Genomic DNA, 15,310 nt, shown 5'->3' with positions numbered 1-15,310 from the left:
ACATCTCTGTTACTTAAACAAGTAGTCAAGTCAATCAGGTGCTATTATCAACTATTTGTCTCTTTGACCCATAGAATCTTTCATCTAATGGCAGAATACAGGAGAACATGTTGACTGAACTATGTGTGTATAAGTGTGAGCATGTGTGTGTGTGTGTGTATTCTTTCCACCTGTCAGGCAGGTCCTGCGGTGGTATAGTGGTAGAAAATCTAAGACTTGCTTCAAACACCAAACTACATGACTGCATGCCTAAAAGCAGGTACACACACTGTGCGATTTTGGGCTGTTCCAGACGAAAGATGACAGAATGTGGCAATGTATTTGGTCGTGGCTTCAAAACGTTGGTCCTACGACGCACTGTGAGAGAGGTTCAAAGACGGCCGTTGTCACGGTCTTGCGACCAAAGATAGCCTGGGACAAAATTCTCACAGTGTCAGGAATTTGGGATGACCTCACAATCTGACTGCTGCTACAACCCACATCTACAAACCAACTAACTACTAACGCTACATCTACCAACGCTGATGACGTTTTATTCTTGTATTGACTTGCATTTTAGCCTGTGACTCAGTGGGTGTTATCACCGCACAGTCTACATACATCAAACTTGATGTCATACTCAAGTTTATTAGATCCATGTCGCACAGTGTGGCTTGCAAAAAACGTCTAAGACTGCTGAAATCTCACAGTCTGTAGTCGCCTTAAAAAATGATCTGTGTCTGAGTTTTAGTAAAACTATTAATGACCATGTTAATAAGGACAGCATGAGGCAAACATATGTGTACAGAGCTTCCACCTTTTAATCCCAGAAGGTTTACAGATATTTAAAGCAGACTGACTAATTTGACACATATACTTAATGAAAACATAATTCTAATTTTCTAAGACACTTGTTCACTCTTTTTTGCTCTTAGATCTGGATCTAAAACAGCACCTCACAACACAGGACTTCAGTATTTTATAGAATATGAAGAGAACTAGAGCAATTATGGCCAATAGGAAAGCAAACACATCCAGACTGTGGTACTGATACCAGGTCAGGTTATGGGCCTGCACCCTCAGGTGCTTGGCCCCCTTGTGGCGCATCACAAATTCAATCCAGAACACGGCCTCATCCCGTGGTTGTATTGGTCTGTTGTGGTGGATTCTGGACAACCTCATGGCATTCTCCTTGTAGCTGCAGAAAACAATGAACCAACCAATGTAAAGAAGAAATGAATGTAGCTTTTTTAAACTGATGACAGAGTGAGCATGTACAACTACACTTAACACTAATCTCATCACCCAACCCACCCAAACATGACCTAAAGTTAATCTTGAAATTTAACATTACTGATTAACTAATGTGAATCTAAAATTAATCTCTTAACATAAGAACAACCAATAAAACCAACGTAAACCATACCCTAATAAAACCAGTAACTTAGAGTTACACTTAATCTTATTTTAACCTATACACAGAAATTAATTTATACTCAACCCAAAGAGAACCACTTACGATGGGTCATTGATTACAGCTTTGAGCCCGTCCACCAGGTCTTTGGTCTCCATGCTGTTAAAGTCCATGATGACTGCAGCTCCTTTAGCCTTCATATGGACCATGTTGTCTGGCTGGTCAGCAAACATGGGGATTCCCACCATAGGAACTCCATGGTATATGGCCTCATAGATTCCATTGGTTCCACCATGAGTGATAAAGGCTTTGGTCTTTGGATGACCTTTTGGTTGGAGAAACAAATAAAGAAAACAGTCAAACTAGCAAAAAAAGACGTAACATTAAGAACATTAAAAATCACAAATTAATTTTGTCATGTGTTTGTTCAGAGTGAGAATCACTGACCCAGTAGATCGTTTTGGGGGATCCAGTCGTATAGTCTGGTGTTTGGAGCCAGAGTCTCTGGCTTCTCACCACTGTACCTCCACAGAACCTGTTAGTTGAAAAGCACACAAACACACACACACACACACACACACACACACGTGCACACACACACACACACACACACACACACATTAACATATACAGGAACGTGGTGCTGAGAATAATTAATTTGCATTCTTCTTGTGATCTTTTGCTTATGAGGTAGTTAAACCTGATTGACGGACTCATTGGGTTTGGTTTAAAAGCGTCTGCTAAAAGCCAAATTCTAAATTGTAAATTGTATTACAGTCAACGTTTTTTCCTGAAGTGCCTTGTAAGATCAGAAAGTTCAAGCAAACAAATAACTGATAATAGTTTCTCATTAACTGAGTCATAGGTTAAGGTGAGAGAAGTGTAACAGTGTTACATTTCACCTGAATGAGGTGACATGACTTTTACTGCTGGATTTCTCAATGAAAAACATTAATATAGTTTTTTATTTAGAGAAATATATGGCCTTTCCTACAACTTCTACTTTGTTAAGACAAACTGAGTGAATGTTGTAGAATAAACAGATGGATGCAGTAGAATGAACAGGTGGATGTTGTAGGACCTTCTGTGGTATCTGACCCAAAGCAGAAGCGATCGTGTTTGCTCTTTCTTTGGTGATGTTCTTAATCATGGAGCCCAGAGTGAACACCACAACACCATCATCTCCTGAGCTCTCCACAAACTCCTCTATGTCCTAGAGAGACAGAGAGAGTCACAAACACACACACAGACACAGACACACAGACACACACTGTAGTGGAGTTTACACCTTTACACCTGATTACCTTTGTTCTGAAGAATTAAAATAATGTAAGTTTACAGTTTGCTGACATTTTTGGGGGACAGTACAGCAACTCAATGCATACAGTCCACAGACTAAACAAGAACGTGTTCATCCAGTTCTGACACACTGCTGACATCAAGGCTCACGTGTATGGAGACAAAGGTTCATGTGTATAGAGACGACCGTTTCTAATGGTTTACCTTTGGTAACGGTTTAGCAGGTCTGCAGTGAATACCACCGACATATTTAAAGTTAGGCAGGAACGGACGGGGATACTCAAAGTCCCAGTAGGTTCGGATCAGCCAGATATCAGCCTTTCCCATCATCTCACAAAACGTCGTAAGTCGACCTACACAAACACATTAATCCGTAACTATGTAACACTTCAAACCCATTCTGTTATTGCTATTGAATTGCAAGTTTAAAGAAGTCACACAGAATCTTACCTAAATAGTCACTGTAATATGCATCTAACTTCTTCCACAAACTCATGAACAAAGCATCCTGGGACACGTAGAAGAGAAAACTCCATATTCTCTCAGAAAAAGTCATCTTGTCGGTAAATTTGCTCATGGCACCAGGTACGTAAGAAGGTGGAGCCGGGCTCTGTCCACAACGTCTCTCCATCGTATGAGCGATGGAAAACCGGAGAGTATAAACTACGGGAATATCTAGTGTCTCAGCCACCAGTTCACTGCAAGGAAAAATGGGATCTACAAACAACACATCATATCTTCCTTGCCGTACTCTTTCCATAGCTGATTCTGACTTCAGCAGCCCATCACAGTACTTAAGAGAAAAGTCCATTTCCTTCGATGCAAGTTGGTAAAACTGGATATGAAGTTGTAACAAGTTAAGTTTGTCAATCTCGTATATTGAAAAGTGCAGTATCCTGTCCAGCCAGTCACTTACTTCATCCAAGGAGAGCGAAACGTTAAACATCTCGTAACTATAGCGACTCTTCTCCGTTGCGTCCATGAAGAGTGTGGCATTAGGGAGCAGAACGGTGACGCTGTGTCCACGGTCTGTCAGCGTCTCCAGCACAGGTTTGAGATTTATCCAGTGACTGGCCTCTGTGTACCACACCAAGATGTTTCCACAGTTTATTTTCCCAAACACACAGAATCCCAAAATCACATAAGCGAGAATACGTGACTGTGACCTCATGTTTCCCAAAGAACGAAAAAGCTCTGTTATGAAATGCCTCGCACTATAGATCACTGAAATGTAATCATTAACGCTAAGATTTGAACTCTCACTTCAGGGCTGTTACGTTACAGATGTGTCAACAAAGCTTTACTTGCAAAGATTAGACAAAATAAAGCTAAACTATATGACAGTGGCACTGGTGGAAGACTCAGGCAAAACTATCTGTGAAATGTCAAGTCTAACATTATGAACCACTAAAATGTAATCATTAACTGCAGGATTTGAACTTTCACTTGTGTACAGTAATGTTATAGATAAGTCAGCAGAATCCCTGAGGGTCCCTCAGGGTTAGAGAAGTGGGCTTGTGACTGAAAGGTCACTGGTTTGACCCCCTGGACCAGCAGGAAAAATGTGCACTGTGTATATGGCTGGGATGACAATAATGAGAATTTCATTCATTCATTTCTTAAAGGTAGAGAAAATTTCATTCATTCATTTCTTAAAAGGTAGAGAAAGGATAAAGCAGATATGTAAAAATTGCAGCACTGAAAGATCACAGATAATCATATTACCATGACACTTTTTGTTCCAAATATTTTCAAGGTAATAATATACAGGGTGTACAACAACAGAATACATTAAAAAAAAAAATACATTTGGTTGTTTTAATTTATAATGATTAACATTTAGTGGTTAAGTCATGTGCAGCAGTTAAAATAAAAATGATATGTCACCTAAAGTTAATGGTTCTGTTTAGGTAAAGTTTTAGGTATGGGGATATTGGTTCAGCTTAGGAGAGATTGAATTTAGATTTTGAATGTGGAGACATGAGTCGAGTAGCAGATTTAACCCTGGAAATGGGCGTCTTTATTGGTGTATAAAGTGAACTGAACAAAACAACACTGACCGGGTGTGCTTGATATTCAGTGGGGTGCAGGAGTGACTTGACATGAGGGTGCTGAGTATGGTTGTAGTCTGGTGAGATGCAGGGTTATCAGGCTCGTAGTGGGCAGGATTGTAGCAGGTGTCACCACCGGCTTCGGCAGGATGGGGTCAAGAATCAAGCTTGGATGAGGGACAATGATTCTTCCCCTGGTCCACCTGGCGGCTGACGGTCACCCTGGGTTATGGCTCATCCCGAGCCTGGGTCAGAGGAAGAAGAGGGTCAGAGGAAGAAGAGGGTCAGAGGAAGAAGAGGCACACTTGTCAGTGGCTTCAGGATTCCCCAGCCAACTCTCCCCAGACTTGCTCTTTTAACCAGTATCCCTGATTTTCCAGTGGGGTACAGGTGTGTTTCTTGAGGGTCCCCCGTCCAGTCCATGTGTGCTTTTGTCATTATTTGAGAAGGCCATGTACTTTCGTTACTGGGTAGATGGCCAAGATCAGGCACAGCACCAATCCTCCCCAAGGCACAGCCATCACAAGTTTATATTGGTTAAGTAATTAAGTTTGTTTGGTCTGTTTAGTTAATCACATTTTGAAACTTGTAAAACTACAAAAGCATTTTGAGAAAAGCCTTGTCTCCATCACGCTGTTGCAGGACCTTGTCAAAGAGGGAAGATCTTCACTTGTTAGTTGGCTGGACACCATGAAAGGATTCGGTTTCCACAGCAAGACCATCTGGATGCATCCCTAAGCACCATATGGAAATGCTCTATGGTCCACTTAGCGGCAGGGTAGAAAACAAAGGATTGATGGTGTTTCTTTTCCTGTTTCTCCAAACATTAGTGCACATGCACTTCAAATTAATTTGTTTAAGACACACCAGGAATTCTCCACATACTCCTCTCGCTCTCTCCCTCAACTATCCCTTGGATGTTCTCTCTCTCTCTCTCCCCCGACGCACTCGCACGTGCAGTGTCCCTCAAACTCCAGTCAAAATCACAGTACAATGAACACATTCCGAAATGAACATGAGCAACAACAGCAACAATACAATGAAATAACACACAGTAATAATTTTAACAATATGTATAACAATGACCAAACTTGTATATTTTAACTGGGCTACACACAGAGCACTTTGGCAACTTTCACTGGTTGGAGCAACAAGAGAAGATAGCAGAGCAGTGGGCAGGAGAGAATTTCCTTTCCGCGCTTCCTTTAACTGACAGGAAATAGCAAACATTATAAGCAGTCGGCAGTAATGTGCTACAAGCTAGCGTGGCATCTCATTCAGTGACATGTTGAGATTTCGTAAGCTTGGTGAGTTATTGTTTAAAACCAACTGATTGTGATTGCCAGTGTTTAATTTCACAGGCCCACTTTATGCATCCTTTTCATGACCTGCTTCAGATTCAGTAAAATAAAACCAACCGAGTCCCACAGTCTCTCAATCTGGAAAGAAATCAGGAATGACAACATCTCCTTCTCAGTCGATGGTGAGAAAATCCCATTTTTGGTGGACCGATCTATTCAAAGCCTCGGAGGGCTTTACATGGCCGACCTGTACGACAAGCACATGGCTGCTTCCGTCACAAGCCATCTCTCCGATGATCTGAGCAAGCTCGACCACAGCCTCCTGCCAGGGAAATTCATGGTCTGGTGTTACCAGTTCACCTTATACCAACATCTGATGTGGCCCCTGAAGTTATGTGACATCACCTCAACGACAGCTCTGAAGATGGACTCAAAGGCCGACAACTACATCTGCAAATGGCTGGGCCCTCCTTGATGTCCTTCCAGCGCAGCCCTTTTTGGGAGAAACAGCCTGAAGCTTCCACTGAAATCCATTAGCTTGGGCTACAAACAGGAGAAGGTGAGGCTTGTATTAGAGCTGAGAGATTCACCTCACCTGTCTGTCCAAAACACCGAGGCCCAAGATCGCACTGGATGCAGGTGGAATGCGATAGAGACAGTAGGGCAGGCCATCAATCAACTGAAACACCGGGAGATCGCTGGATTCCTGCAGCCAGGCAGGGCTGGTTTTGGATGAGGAACAGCACCCAAGATGTAGTCCAAAGCCACAAGGAGGGAACGGAAAGACCTTGTGATATCTGAAGTTGTGAAGATGGAGGAGGACAGTTACAAAATCAGAGCTGTGAGCCAATAGCAACAAGGGTGCTGGACAACCTGGGAGGGTGTGATCAACAGGGCAGTTACGTGGGCGGATATGTGGAGGATGCCCCAAGCAAGGATGAGCTTCCTCATCAGGGCCACGTATGACACCCCTCCCAGTCCCCAGAGCCTGCACCTCTGGTACGGCTCAGAGGAGACCTGCTGACTCTGCGATGCCCAGAATCCAAGCTTGCAGCACATCCTTTCTGGCTGCAAGGCAGCACTGATGCAGAGCCGGTACAGATGGCATCACGACCGGGTCCTGCGTAAGCTAGGGTGAAATCCTGGAGGCACACAGGCTGGAAGCAAACAGGGCCAGCCTGGTAACATCACAGCAGCTGATCCAGTTTGTCAGGCAAGGAGGAGAGGCTCAGGGCAGCAGCACGAGAGAGTGGTCCCTACCGTCACTCGGAGGCAAGTGAAACATGAGAACTGATCTCGACCACCAGTTGAAGTTCCCACAAGAGATCAGCACAACTTCCCCATGGCCAGATATCGTGCCCTGTTCCACCCCCACTAGGACGGTCATTATGGCCGAACTGACTGTTTTATGGGAAGAGGGAACCGAGGCTGCCTTCGAGAGAAAGAAGGAGAAGTACACAGAGCTGGCAGCTGCATGCTCACAAGCAGGGTGGAGGGTATTCACCTATCCGGTGGAAGTTGGTTGCAGAGGCTACATTGTTCCTGAAGTCTCTTGGGATCACTGGCTCCAAGCTGAGGAAGGCTCCCAAAGACCTGGCAGAGGAGGCAGAAGAGGGGAGCTTCTGGCTCTGGCTCCGAAGAAAGGACAAGGCATGGGGAAAGCAGGCATCCTAGGGCTGGCTGCAGGGGGTGGTAGGGAAATGTCCCTGCCGTTGCTCCACCTCCTTGAGATGCTCCGGGATTAAAGGAGCAAAACATCAGTGAGGGGTGTCTCCCGGCTGACGACCCTGCAGCTGGCACAATGGCACTGTCGGAGGTGCGTGAGGCAGACATGCCCAGCAGGTGGACCCACCTGTGCTTACACCAATGTGTTCTAATCTCTGAGACAGAAAATCTATGACTACATTTTTTTCCAAACCACAATGGATTGTGGTGTTATGCATCAGGTAGTATATATCTACATCCGCGATACAAATTACTTTCAGCCAGTGTAATTCTGCTGAACTTATTGAGCTTGGTGACTCATCACAAGCTAGTTCCTGATTCACAGGGTGTAGGGAAATCTTTGGTGGTGACATGGTGCCTCCATCTCCGCATTCTTAAACAGAGCTAGGCCTAGGGCAGTCATGGTCTAGAGGTTAGAGACCCTGGGCCTGTGATTGAAGTGTTGCTGGTTCAATTCCCAGGACCGACATTGTAGCACTTAATCCCAATGCCCCCCAGGTGCAAAGAAAGCTGCTCCTGCATGTGGGGTGTGTGTGTTCACTACTGGTGTGTTGGATGGGTTGAATGCAGAGGACACATTCACTGTTCACAGTGTGTGTCATCACAGAGATTTGCATTGACATTTGCCTTCCCACCACTCTGCATTTATTTGTTTGCCTTTCTGTCCCAATGTCATCACGACCAATTCCTTTGTCTTTCTAACTCCCCATTGCTTGCGCCAGTGAAGACTACCTCATCTTACCCATTCATTCACTTGACATTTTTGACCAGGCCGTGGGGACCCCAGCCTAACTGTAGGAATCACTGTTGCAGGGACAACCCTTGTCTTGCCTCCCACTGCCAGTTGTGTCCATGTGGACTCATGGATACGCTGGAGGCATCCCTACTACATGTACAAACCTGCATCCGTGCATTGGTGGGCGGGGCATCTTTTCTGTTGCACCATTCAAGCACCCTGTTTTGTTCTTTTTTCTTGGCCTCACTAAACAAGACACTGTTGTAGAACCGCTTTTGTAGGCCCCATGTTTCAAAGTCGAGGCCTGAGCATCTCAAACTTCAGCTGTGATTGTTGGTGCAGGTGTCATTTTTCCTGACACACTCACTCATGGGGGAGGTCTAGCGTAGGCAATGTAGTTCCTCCTCAGGATGGTTAGTCTTTGTCCAGTAGAGATGCAAGGGACATTAGAATTGCATTCTGGTCAAAAATTCTGCTGTCCTCCTCAGGAAACCCTGACAACTAGGCAGCGTGAGTCGAGCACCAGTACTTCCTCCTGTTTTATTATTTTATTAGTCAGGTGTTTCCTCTTTATAGTCCCGTTGTGATCTTTGATGCTTCAGAGAAGTTTCTTTGAAAAGAAGTGGTTGTTTATGTCTAAGTTTTAGCAAAACTATTAATGACCTTGTTAAAAAGGTTTCGCAAAGTTTTAGCAAAACTTTTAATGTCCATGTTAAAAAAAAAAAAGTGTTATAAAAAAACCACACGGGTACAGAACTTCTGCATTTTAATTTAAAAATCACAGGTATCACAAGCAGTGGTGAAGTGCCATGTAGTAATAACCATTTTAATAAGTGAACACAGTCACACAAACAGAACAGAACAGAACAGAACAGAACACAGCTTGAACATTCAATTCAATAGCACGTTAGACTGACCACGTCTTTAAAAAATATTGAACCCGAATCACTTTCCAGGATATCAGCCCATAATGCAAAGAGTGAGATGACGTTAGTCTAATTAAACTGATTCGGACTTTGCCGGTATGTCACCAAGAGCTTGGACACGCTTCCTCCTCAGTTTGTCGTTCACTCTTTTTTGCTCTTAGATCTGGATCTAAAACAGCACCTCACAACACAGGACTTCAGTATTTTATAGAATATGAAGAGAACTAGTGCAATTATGGCCAATAGGAAAGCAAACACATCCAGACTGTGGTACTGATACCAGGTCAGGTTATGGGCCTGCACCCTCAGGTGCTTGGCCCCCTTGTGGCGCATCACAAATTCAATCCAGAACACGGCCTCATCCCTTGGGTGTACTGGTCTGTCGTGGTGGATTCTGGACAACCTCATGGCATTCTCTTTATACCTACAGAAAACAACCAACCAACCAATGTAAAGAAGAAATGAATGTAGCTTTTTTAAATTGATGACAGAGTGAGCATGTACCACTACACTTAACACTAATCTCATCACCCAACCCACCCACACATGACCTAAAGTTAATCTTGGAATTTAACATTACTGATTAACTAATGTGAATCTAAAATTAATCTCTTAACATAAGAAGAACCAATAAAACCAACCTAAACTGTACCCTAATAAAACCACTAACTTAAAGTGACACTTAATCTTATTTTAACCGCTACGCAAAAATTAATTTATACTCAGCCCAAAGAGAACCACTCACGATGGGTCATTGATTACAGCTTTGAGCCCATCCACCAGGTCTTTGGTCTCCATGCTGTTAAAGTCCATGATTACTGCAGCTCCTTCAGACTTCATATGGACCATGTTCTCTGGCTGATCTCCAAACATGGGGATTCCCACCATAGGAACTCCATGGTATATGGCCTCATAGATTCCATTGGTTCCACCATGAGTGATAAAGGCTTTGGTCTTTGGATGACCTTTTGGTTGGAGAAACAAATAAAGAAAACAGACAAACTAACAAAAAAAGACGTAACATTAAGAACATTAAAAATCACAAATTAATTTTGTCATGTGTTTGTTCAGAGTGAGAATCACTGACCCAGTAGATCGTTTTGGGGGATCCAGTCGTATAGTCTGGTGTTTGGAGCCAGAGTCTCTGGCTTCTCACCACTGTACCTCCACAGAACCTGTTGGTTGAAAAGCACACAAACACACACACATACACACACACACACAAACAAACATATTACAGTCAACATTTTCTCCTGAAGCATTTCATGAGACCAGGGAGTTTATGGGTCCATCAAACAAATAACTGATAATAGTTTCTCATTAACTGAGTCATACATTAAGGTTAGAGAAATGTAAGAGTGTTACAGTTCACCTGAATGAGGTGACATGGCATTTACTGCTGGACTTCTCAATGAAAAACAGAAATATAGGAAAGGCCATAAGACAAACTGAGTTATATAATAAACAGATGGATGCAGTAGAATGAACAGGTGGATGTTGTAGGACCTTCTGTGGTATCTGACCCAAAGCAGAAGCGATGACGTTTGCTCTCTCTTTGGTCATGTTCTTAATCATGGAGCCCAGAGAGAAAACCACAACACCATCATCTCCTGAGCTCTCCACAAACTCCTCCATATCCTGGAGAGGGAAAGAAAAGTAAAACACACACACACACACACAAACACAAAGAGAGAGAGAGAGAGAGAGAGAGAGAGAGAGGGAGGGAGGGAGAGTTTACACACAGTGTTTGTAGAGTTTATTTTTGATTATGTTTGTCTTAAAAATCAGTTAACTAGAACAACATAAACTTATGTTTTTGAGCTGTTTTGTGAGGTGTGCATGTGCAGCATATACTCTATATCAGATCGCGCTACAAATCTGCAAATGTCAATCACATTCAACTTTAAAGAACAACAATAGGAGAGTCGGTTACAGTGTGGCAACACAATGTATACAGTGCACAGACTAAATAAGAACTCGTTCATCCAGTTCTGACACACTGCTGACATCAAGGCTCACGTGTATGGAGACAAAGGTTCATGTGTATAGAGACGACCGTTTCTAATAGTTTACCTTTGGTAACGGTTTAGCAGGTCTGCAGTGAATACCACCGACATATTTAAAATTAGGCACGAGCGGACGGGGATACTCAAAGTCCCAGTAGGTTCGGATCAGCCAGATATCAGCCTTTCCCATCATCTCACAAAATGACGTAGGTCGACCTACACAAACACATTAATCAGTAACTATGTAACACTTCAAACCCATTCTGTTAAAATATAAAGTTTTAATCAGTTGGCGTATTTAAAGAAGTCACACAGAATCTCACCTAAATAGTCACTGTAATATGCGTCTAACTTCTTCCACAAACTCACGGCCAAAGCGTCCTGGGACACGTAGAAGAGGAAATTCCATATTCTCTCAGAAAAAGTCATCTTATCGGTGAATTTGCTCATGGCACCAGGTACGTAGGAAGGGGGAGCCGGGCTCTGTCCACAAAGTCTCTCCATTGTATTAGCAATGGATAATCGGAGAGTATAAACTATGGGAATATCTAGTGTCTCAGCCACCAGTTCACTGCAAGGAAAAATGGGATCTACAAACAACACATCATATCTTCCTTTCCGTAGTTTGTCCATAACTGATTCTGACTTCAGCAGCCCGTCGCAATACACAAGACACAAGTCCAGGTCTTTCCCAATAATTTGGTAAGACTTCATGTAAAGCTCTAACATGTTAAGTTTGTCCATCTCATACATCGTGAAGTACAGTATCTCGTCCATCCAGTCACTTAGTTCATCCAAGGACAGCGAAACATTAAACATCTCGTAACTATAGCGATTCTTCTCCGTTGCGTCCATGAAGAGTGTGACATTAGGGAGCAGAACGGTGACGCTGTGTCCACGGTCTGTCAATGTCTCCAGCACAGGTTTGAGATTTATCCAGTGACTGGCCTCTGTGTACCATACCAAGATATTCCCACACTTTACGCTCCCAAACGTAGAGAACACCAACATCACACAAGCGAGGGTGTGAGACTGTACTTTCATGCTGACTGCAGGTAAAATTATGCTACAATGTCACTCTGCTATGCTATGAATCTTCGAGATGTTATTATTAGCTAGAACTCTGACCACCAACTAAAGCTAAAAATCTAATAGAAATGGCGTGGGGCAAGTCGATCAACGTGCCTTTGCATATAAAACATATTTTAAACAGTTGGGTGTAACCAGTCTGTGTCGCACCCAGAGTGAAATCTGAACCTCGGGCAAAGATCAATCTGTATTATATCAAAATGAAATAAATAGATAAATAAAGCCCCCACAACTACGCCTGCGAAATTACATTACCATTTTACTTCACATCGATTCAAAGAACGCCATCCACCTTTGGCATCAAAACCGTGTTCCCAATAACACGTATAAGTAAAATGGAAGACGATGGCACTTTTGGTGACTTTCCTCACACGTTTACTTTTGAAACTCCGCGGCTTTAACTCAAATGACATTCAGTCAGACAGTTAAGTTAGTGAAAGGTCCTGAAACAGCGCAACACGACACCCTAGAATTGTTACATAAGCAGTTATATAAAGAAGCTCATCTTTCCCATGAAACCATTTCCGCCTTGCTCGGAGAGCTGTACTTTCCATATTATTCAATTGCATTAAAAAAATCAATGAATAATAAAGATATCCCTATTCTGAGGTATTTTCTTTCACACAGCCTTCAGTGTCAGAGTATAGTATAGTATGTATACATCTATAAATCTTTACATAATTATACAGCTGTTCTCAATAATTCTCTCTCTCTCTCTCTCTCTCTCTCTCTCTCTCTCTCTCTCTCTCTCTCTGTCTCTTTCTCTCTCTCTCCCTCCTTCTCCCTCTCTCTCGCTCACACACACACACACACACGCACGTATAGATAGATACATATAGATATATATATAGAGAGAGAGAAAGACAGAACCTAGGGGTTAGGAAGACAACACTGTTTTCTCGTGGTCGTCAAGCCCTCCGTAACCGTCCGTCCTCTACTGTGTCGTGCTCTGGTGCTACAGCGTATTGGTTCTTGAAGTGTGCATTTGCCTAATCTGATTAAAATACGCCATTGTCACTTCTCTGTCCTGGAGAAGTGCTCTAAAGGAGAGTGTGTTGTTCCCCCCCTACACCCCGACGCGCTCGCAGCTGCAACCCAAGACACAACCCACCTCTCCTGCCAAACACAGATAAAACTCGAGGGGAACGGGGGTGGGGGGGGCGAAGGAGAGGAAGAGAGAGAGTGAGAGGGGAGGAAGGGGAAACGTTTTAGCACATACAACAGTGTGAACTGGTTTAAGGCAGATAAAGAGCTTTGGGCAGACGCATTCTTACCCAATTCAGAAAAGATTGAGAGAGACAGAGACCTGGACTGTCGCGATAACAGATTCAGATGGTGTGTGCGCGACACAGATAAGAAAATCGGTTTTCCACGGAAGATATCATTGGCATTTGGAGCACAGCAGTGTGAAATTGGAAAACACTCAATCTGAGATGAGACGGGAATGCAGATTTTATGTCTCTGCAAAACTGGATCAAATCAAACCTAAATGGTTCATTTATAATGTTATAATGTTACCATTAACGATCATAAAAAAAAAAAAAGAAGAAGAAGAATTTTATGAGATATTGAGAAAAATTTGAGGAAGCCAGTACAAAAACAGATGTCTGTGTGACAAAACAGGATCATGGGGCCGTCCAACTGTAATGACAAAACTTCTGATGTCTAATAGAAAGGGTGGACCAAACACAGACGTGTGTGTGTGTGTGTGTGTGTGTGTGCCTAAGGGATGAGGGGTGTCAGTTCAGATCAGTCCAGACAAGCTAAAGCAGTAAATATGGCCCAGTTTGGGGGGGGGGGGGGGGGGGGGGATTACGGAGTGTTTGGTTGTGGGATGAGAGGTCGTGTGTAGTGAAACTGTAGTCTTAACTCCTCAGCCTGTTCTCCATCCGAAGACGGCTACACGTCACCTGTTTCTTTCCCGCCAGCGTATGTTCAGCTGCACTGCGCTTAGCTTTTCTCACACGCCATGTGTGTAACTGAACCAAATCGGATTTATCCGTGCAGTGTTTACTCAAACGCGGGGCTATTTTTCAGGATTTAAACTAAACAGAGAGCGTATGTTAAGGCACAGGGGTTTCATGCATTTGTTCTTACCACCAGATTTTCAAAAAAATCTTGTGTCTCATAAAATATTCCGATTCATCCTTTCCTGCTCCCTCTCTCTCTCTCTCTCTCTCTCCCTCTCTCTCCTCCTTTCTTCCCTTATCTTGGACGTTAAACGTAGTTGTTTGGTCAGTGAGAGGGTTGACTCAGAGTTGACCTGTGATCTGAGGCCATAAGTTAAGCTGTCCTTTTCTCTCTCTCTCTGTCTCTGTCTCTTTTTTCTCTGTTTGACCTTCACGCCAGAGGTCATCGCTATGGTCACTCAGCCCTTCTGCACTGACCACACCACTCCACTGACCAGCCCCACAGACCGCACAGGAAACTGAAGGGCACAGCCAAAACAAACAAACAAAGAAACTCAGAATACGGTGTTTGTACAGCATCATTTACAGCCACCAACAAACAAACAGACTGAAAATAGAGTGTGTTTTTTACTGTATGTTGTTGGTGGGCAGGTGGGTTGTCTGTCAGTGTTATGTATATTTGTATGAGCCCTGGCGTTAGGGCTTGTCTTTGTTAGCGATGGTGTTATGAGCTGAGCTGTAGAGAAATTAGAAAAAAAGAGAGGTCTTCATAATATTTTAATATCAAAATGAGTCATAAATAAATAATTACAATAAATAAAGAATAACAACTAACAGGTTTTTCAAACAAGCATCACAGAGGAAAGATGGAGGC

General features: G+C 43.2%; 1 protein-coding gene across 7 annotated transcripts; it reads right to left on the bottom strand.

Annotated features, from left to right (window-relative positions):
• Window positions 1-776: 776 nt before the first annotated feature.
• Window positions 777-13,110, bottom strand: LOC115828021 (UDP-glucuronosyltransferase 2A1). 7 transcript variants are annotated; one of them, XM_030791917.1, is made up of 6 exons: window positions 11,761-13,107; window positions 3,143-3,769; window positions 2,897-3,045; window positions 1,841-1,928; window positions 1,499-1,718; window positions 777-1,177 (listed from the first exon to the last, which is right to left on the bottom strand). In XM_030791917.1, exons 1-6 carry the CDS (start codon window positions 12,479-12,481, stop codon window positions 895-897), a joined length of 2,088 nt encoding a protein of 695 aa, XP_030647777.1. In that variant the 5' UTR covers window positions 12,482-13,107; the 3' UTR covers window positions 777-894. The 7 variants fall into 7 exon arrangements, with proteins under 7 accessions (XP_030647777.1, XP_030647778.1, XP_030647780.1 ...); XM_030791918.1 differs by lacking the exon at window positions 11,761-13,107 and adding an exon at window positions 2,475-2,606 and having other exon boundaries at window positions 3,143-4,052; XM_030791920.1 differs by lacking the exon at window positions 11,761-13,107 and adding an exon at window positions 2,475-2,606 and having other exon boundaries at window positions 3,224-4,052.
• Window positions 13,111-15,310: the final 2,200 nt, after the last annotated feature.

This window comes from Chanos chanos, chromosome 14 (genome assembly GCF_902362185.1).
Source record: "Chanos chanos chromosome 14, fChaCha1.1, whole genome shotgun sequence".
Classification (NCBI taxonomy): domain Eukaryota; kingdom Metazoa; phylum Chordata; class Actinopteri; order Gonorynchiformes; family Chanidae; genus Chanos; species Chanos chanos.
This window is presented reverse-complemented; position numbering and strand designations above follow the sequence as displayed.

Bases quoted from the DNA above. Each gene is read 5' to 3' on its own strand.
- LOC115828021 (XM_030791917.1), bottom strand. From the start codon at position 12,481: ATGAAAGTACAGTCTCACACCCTCGCTTGTGTGATGTTGGTGTTCTCT. The intron at 1,719-1,840 runs GTCAGTGATTCT...TCCAACCAAAAG, and splicing joins CCCCCAAAACGATCTACTGG to GTCATCCAAAGACCAAAGCC. The intron at 1,178-1,498 runs GTAAGTGGTTCT...TGTTTTCTGCAG, and splicing joins GCTGTAATCAATGACCCATC to CTACAAGGAGAATGCCATGA.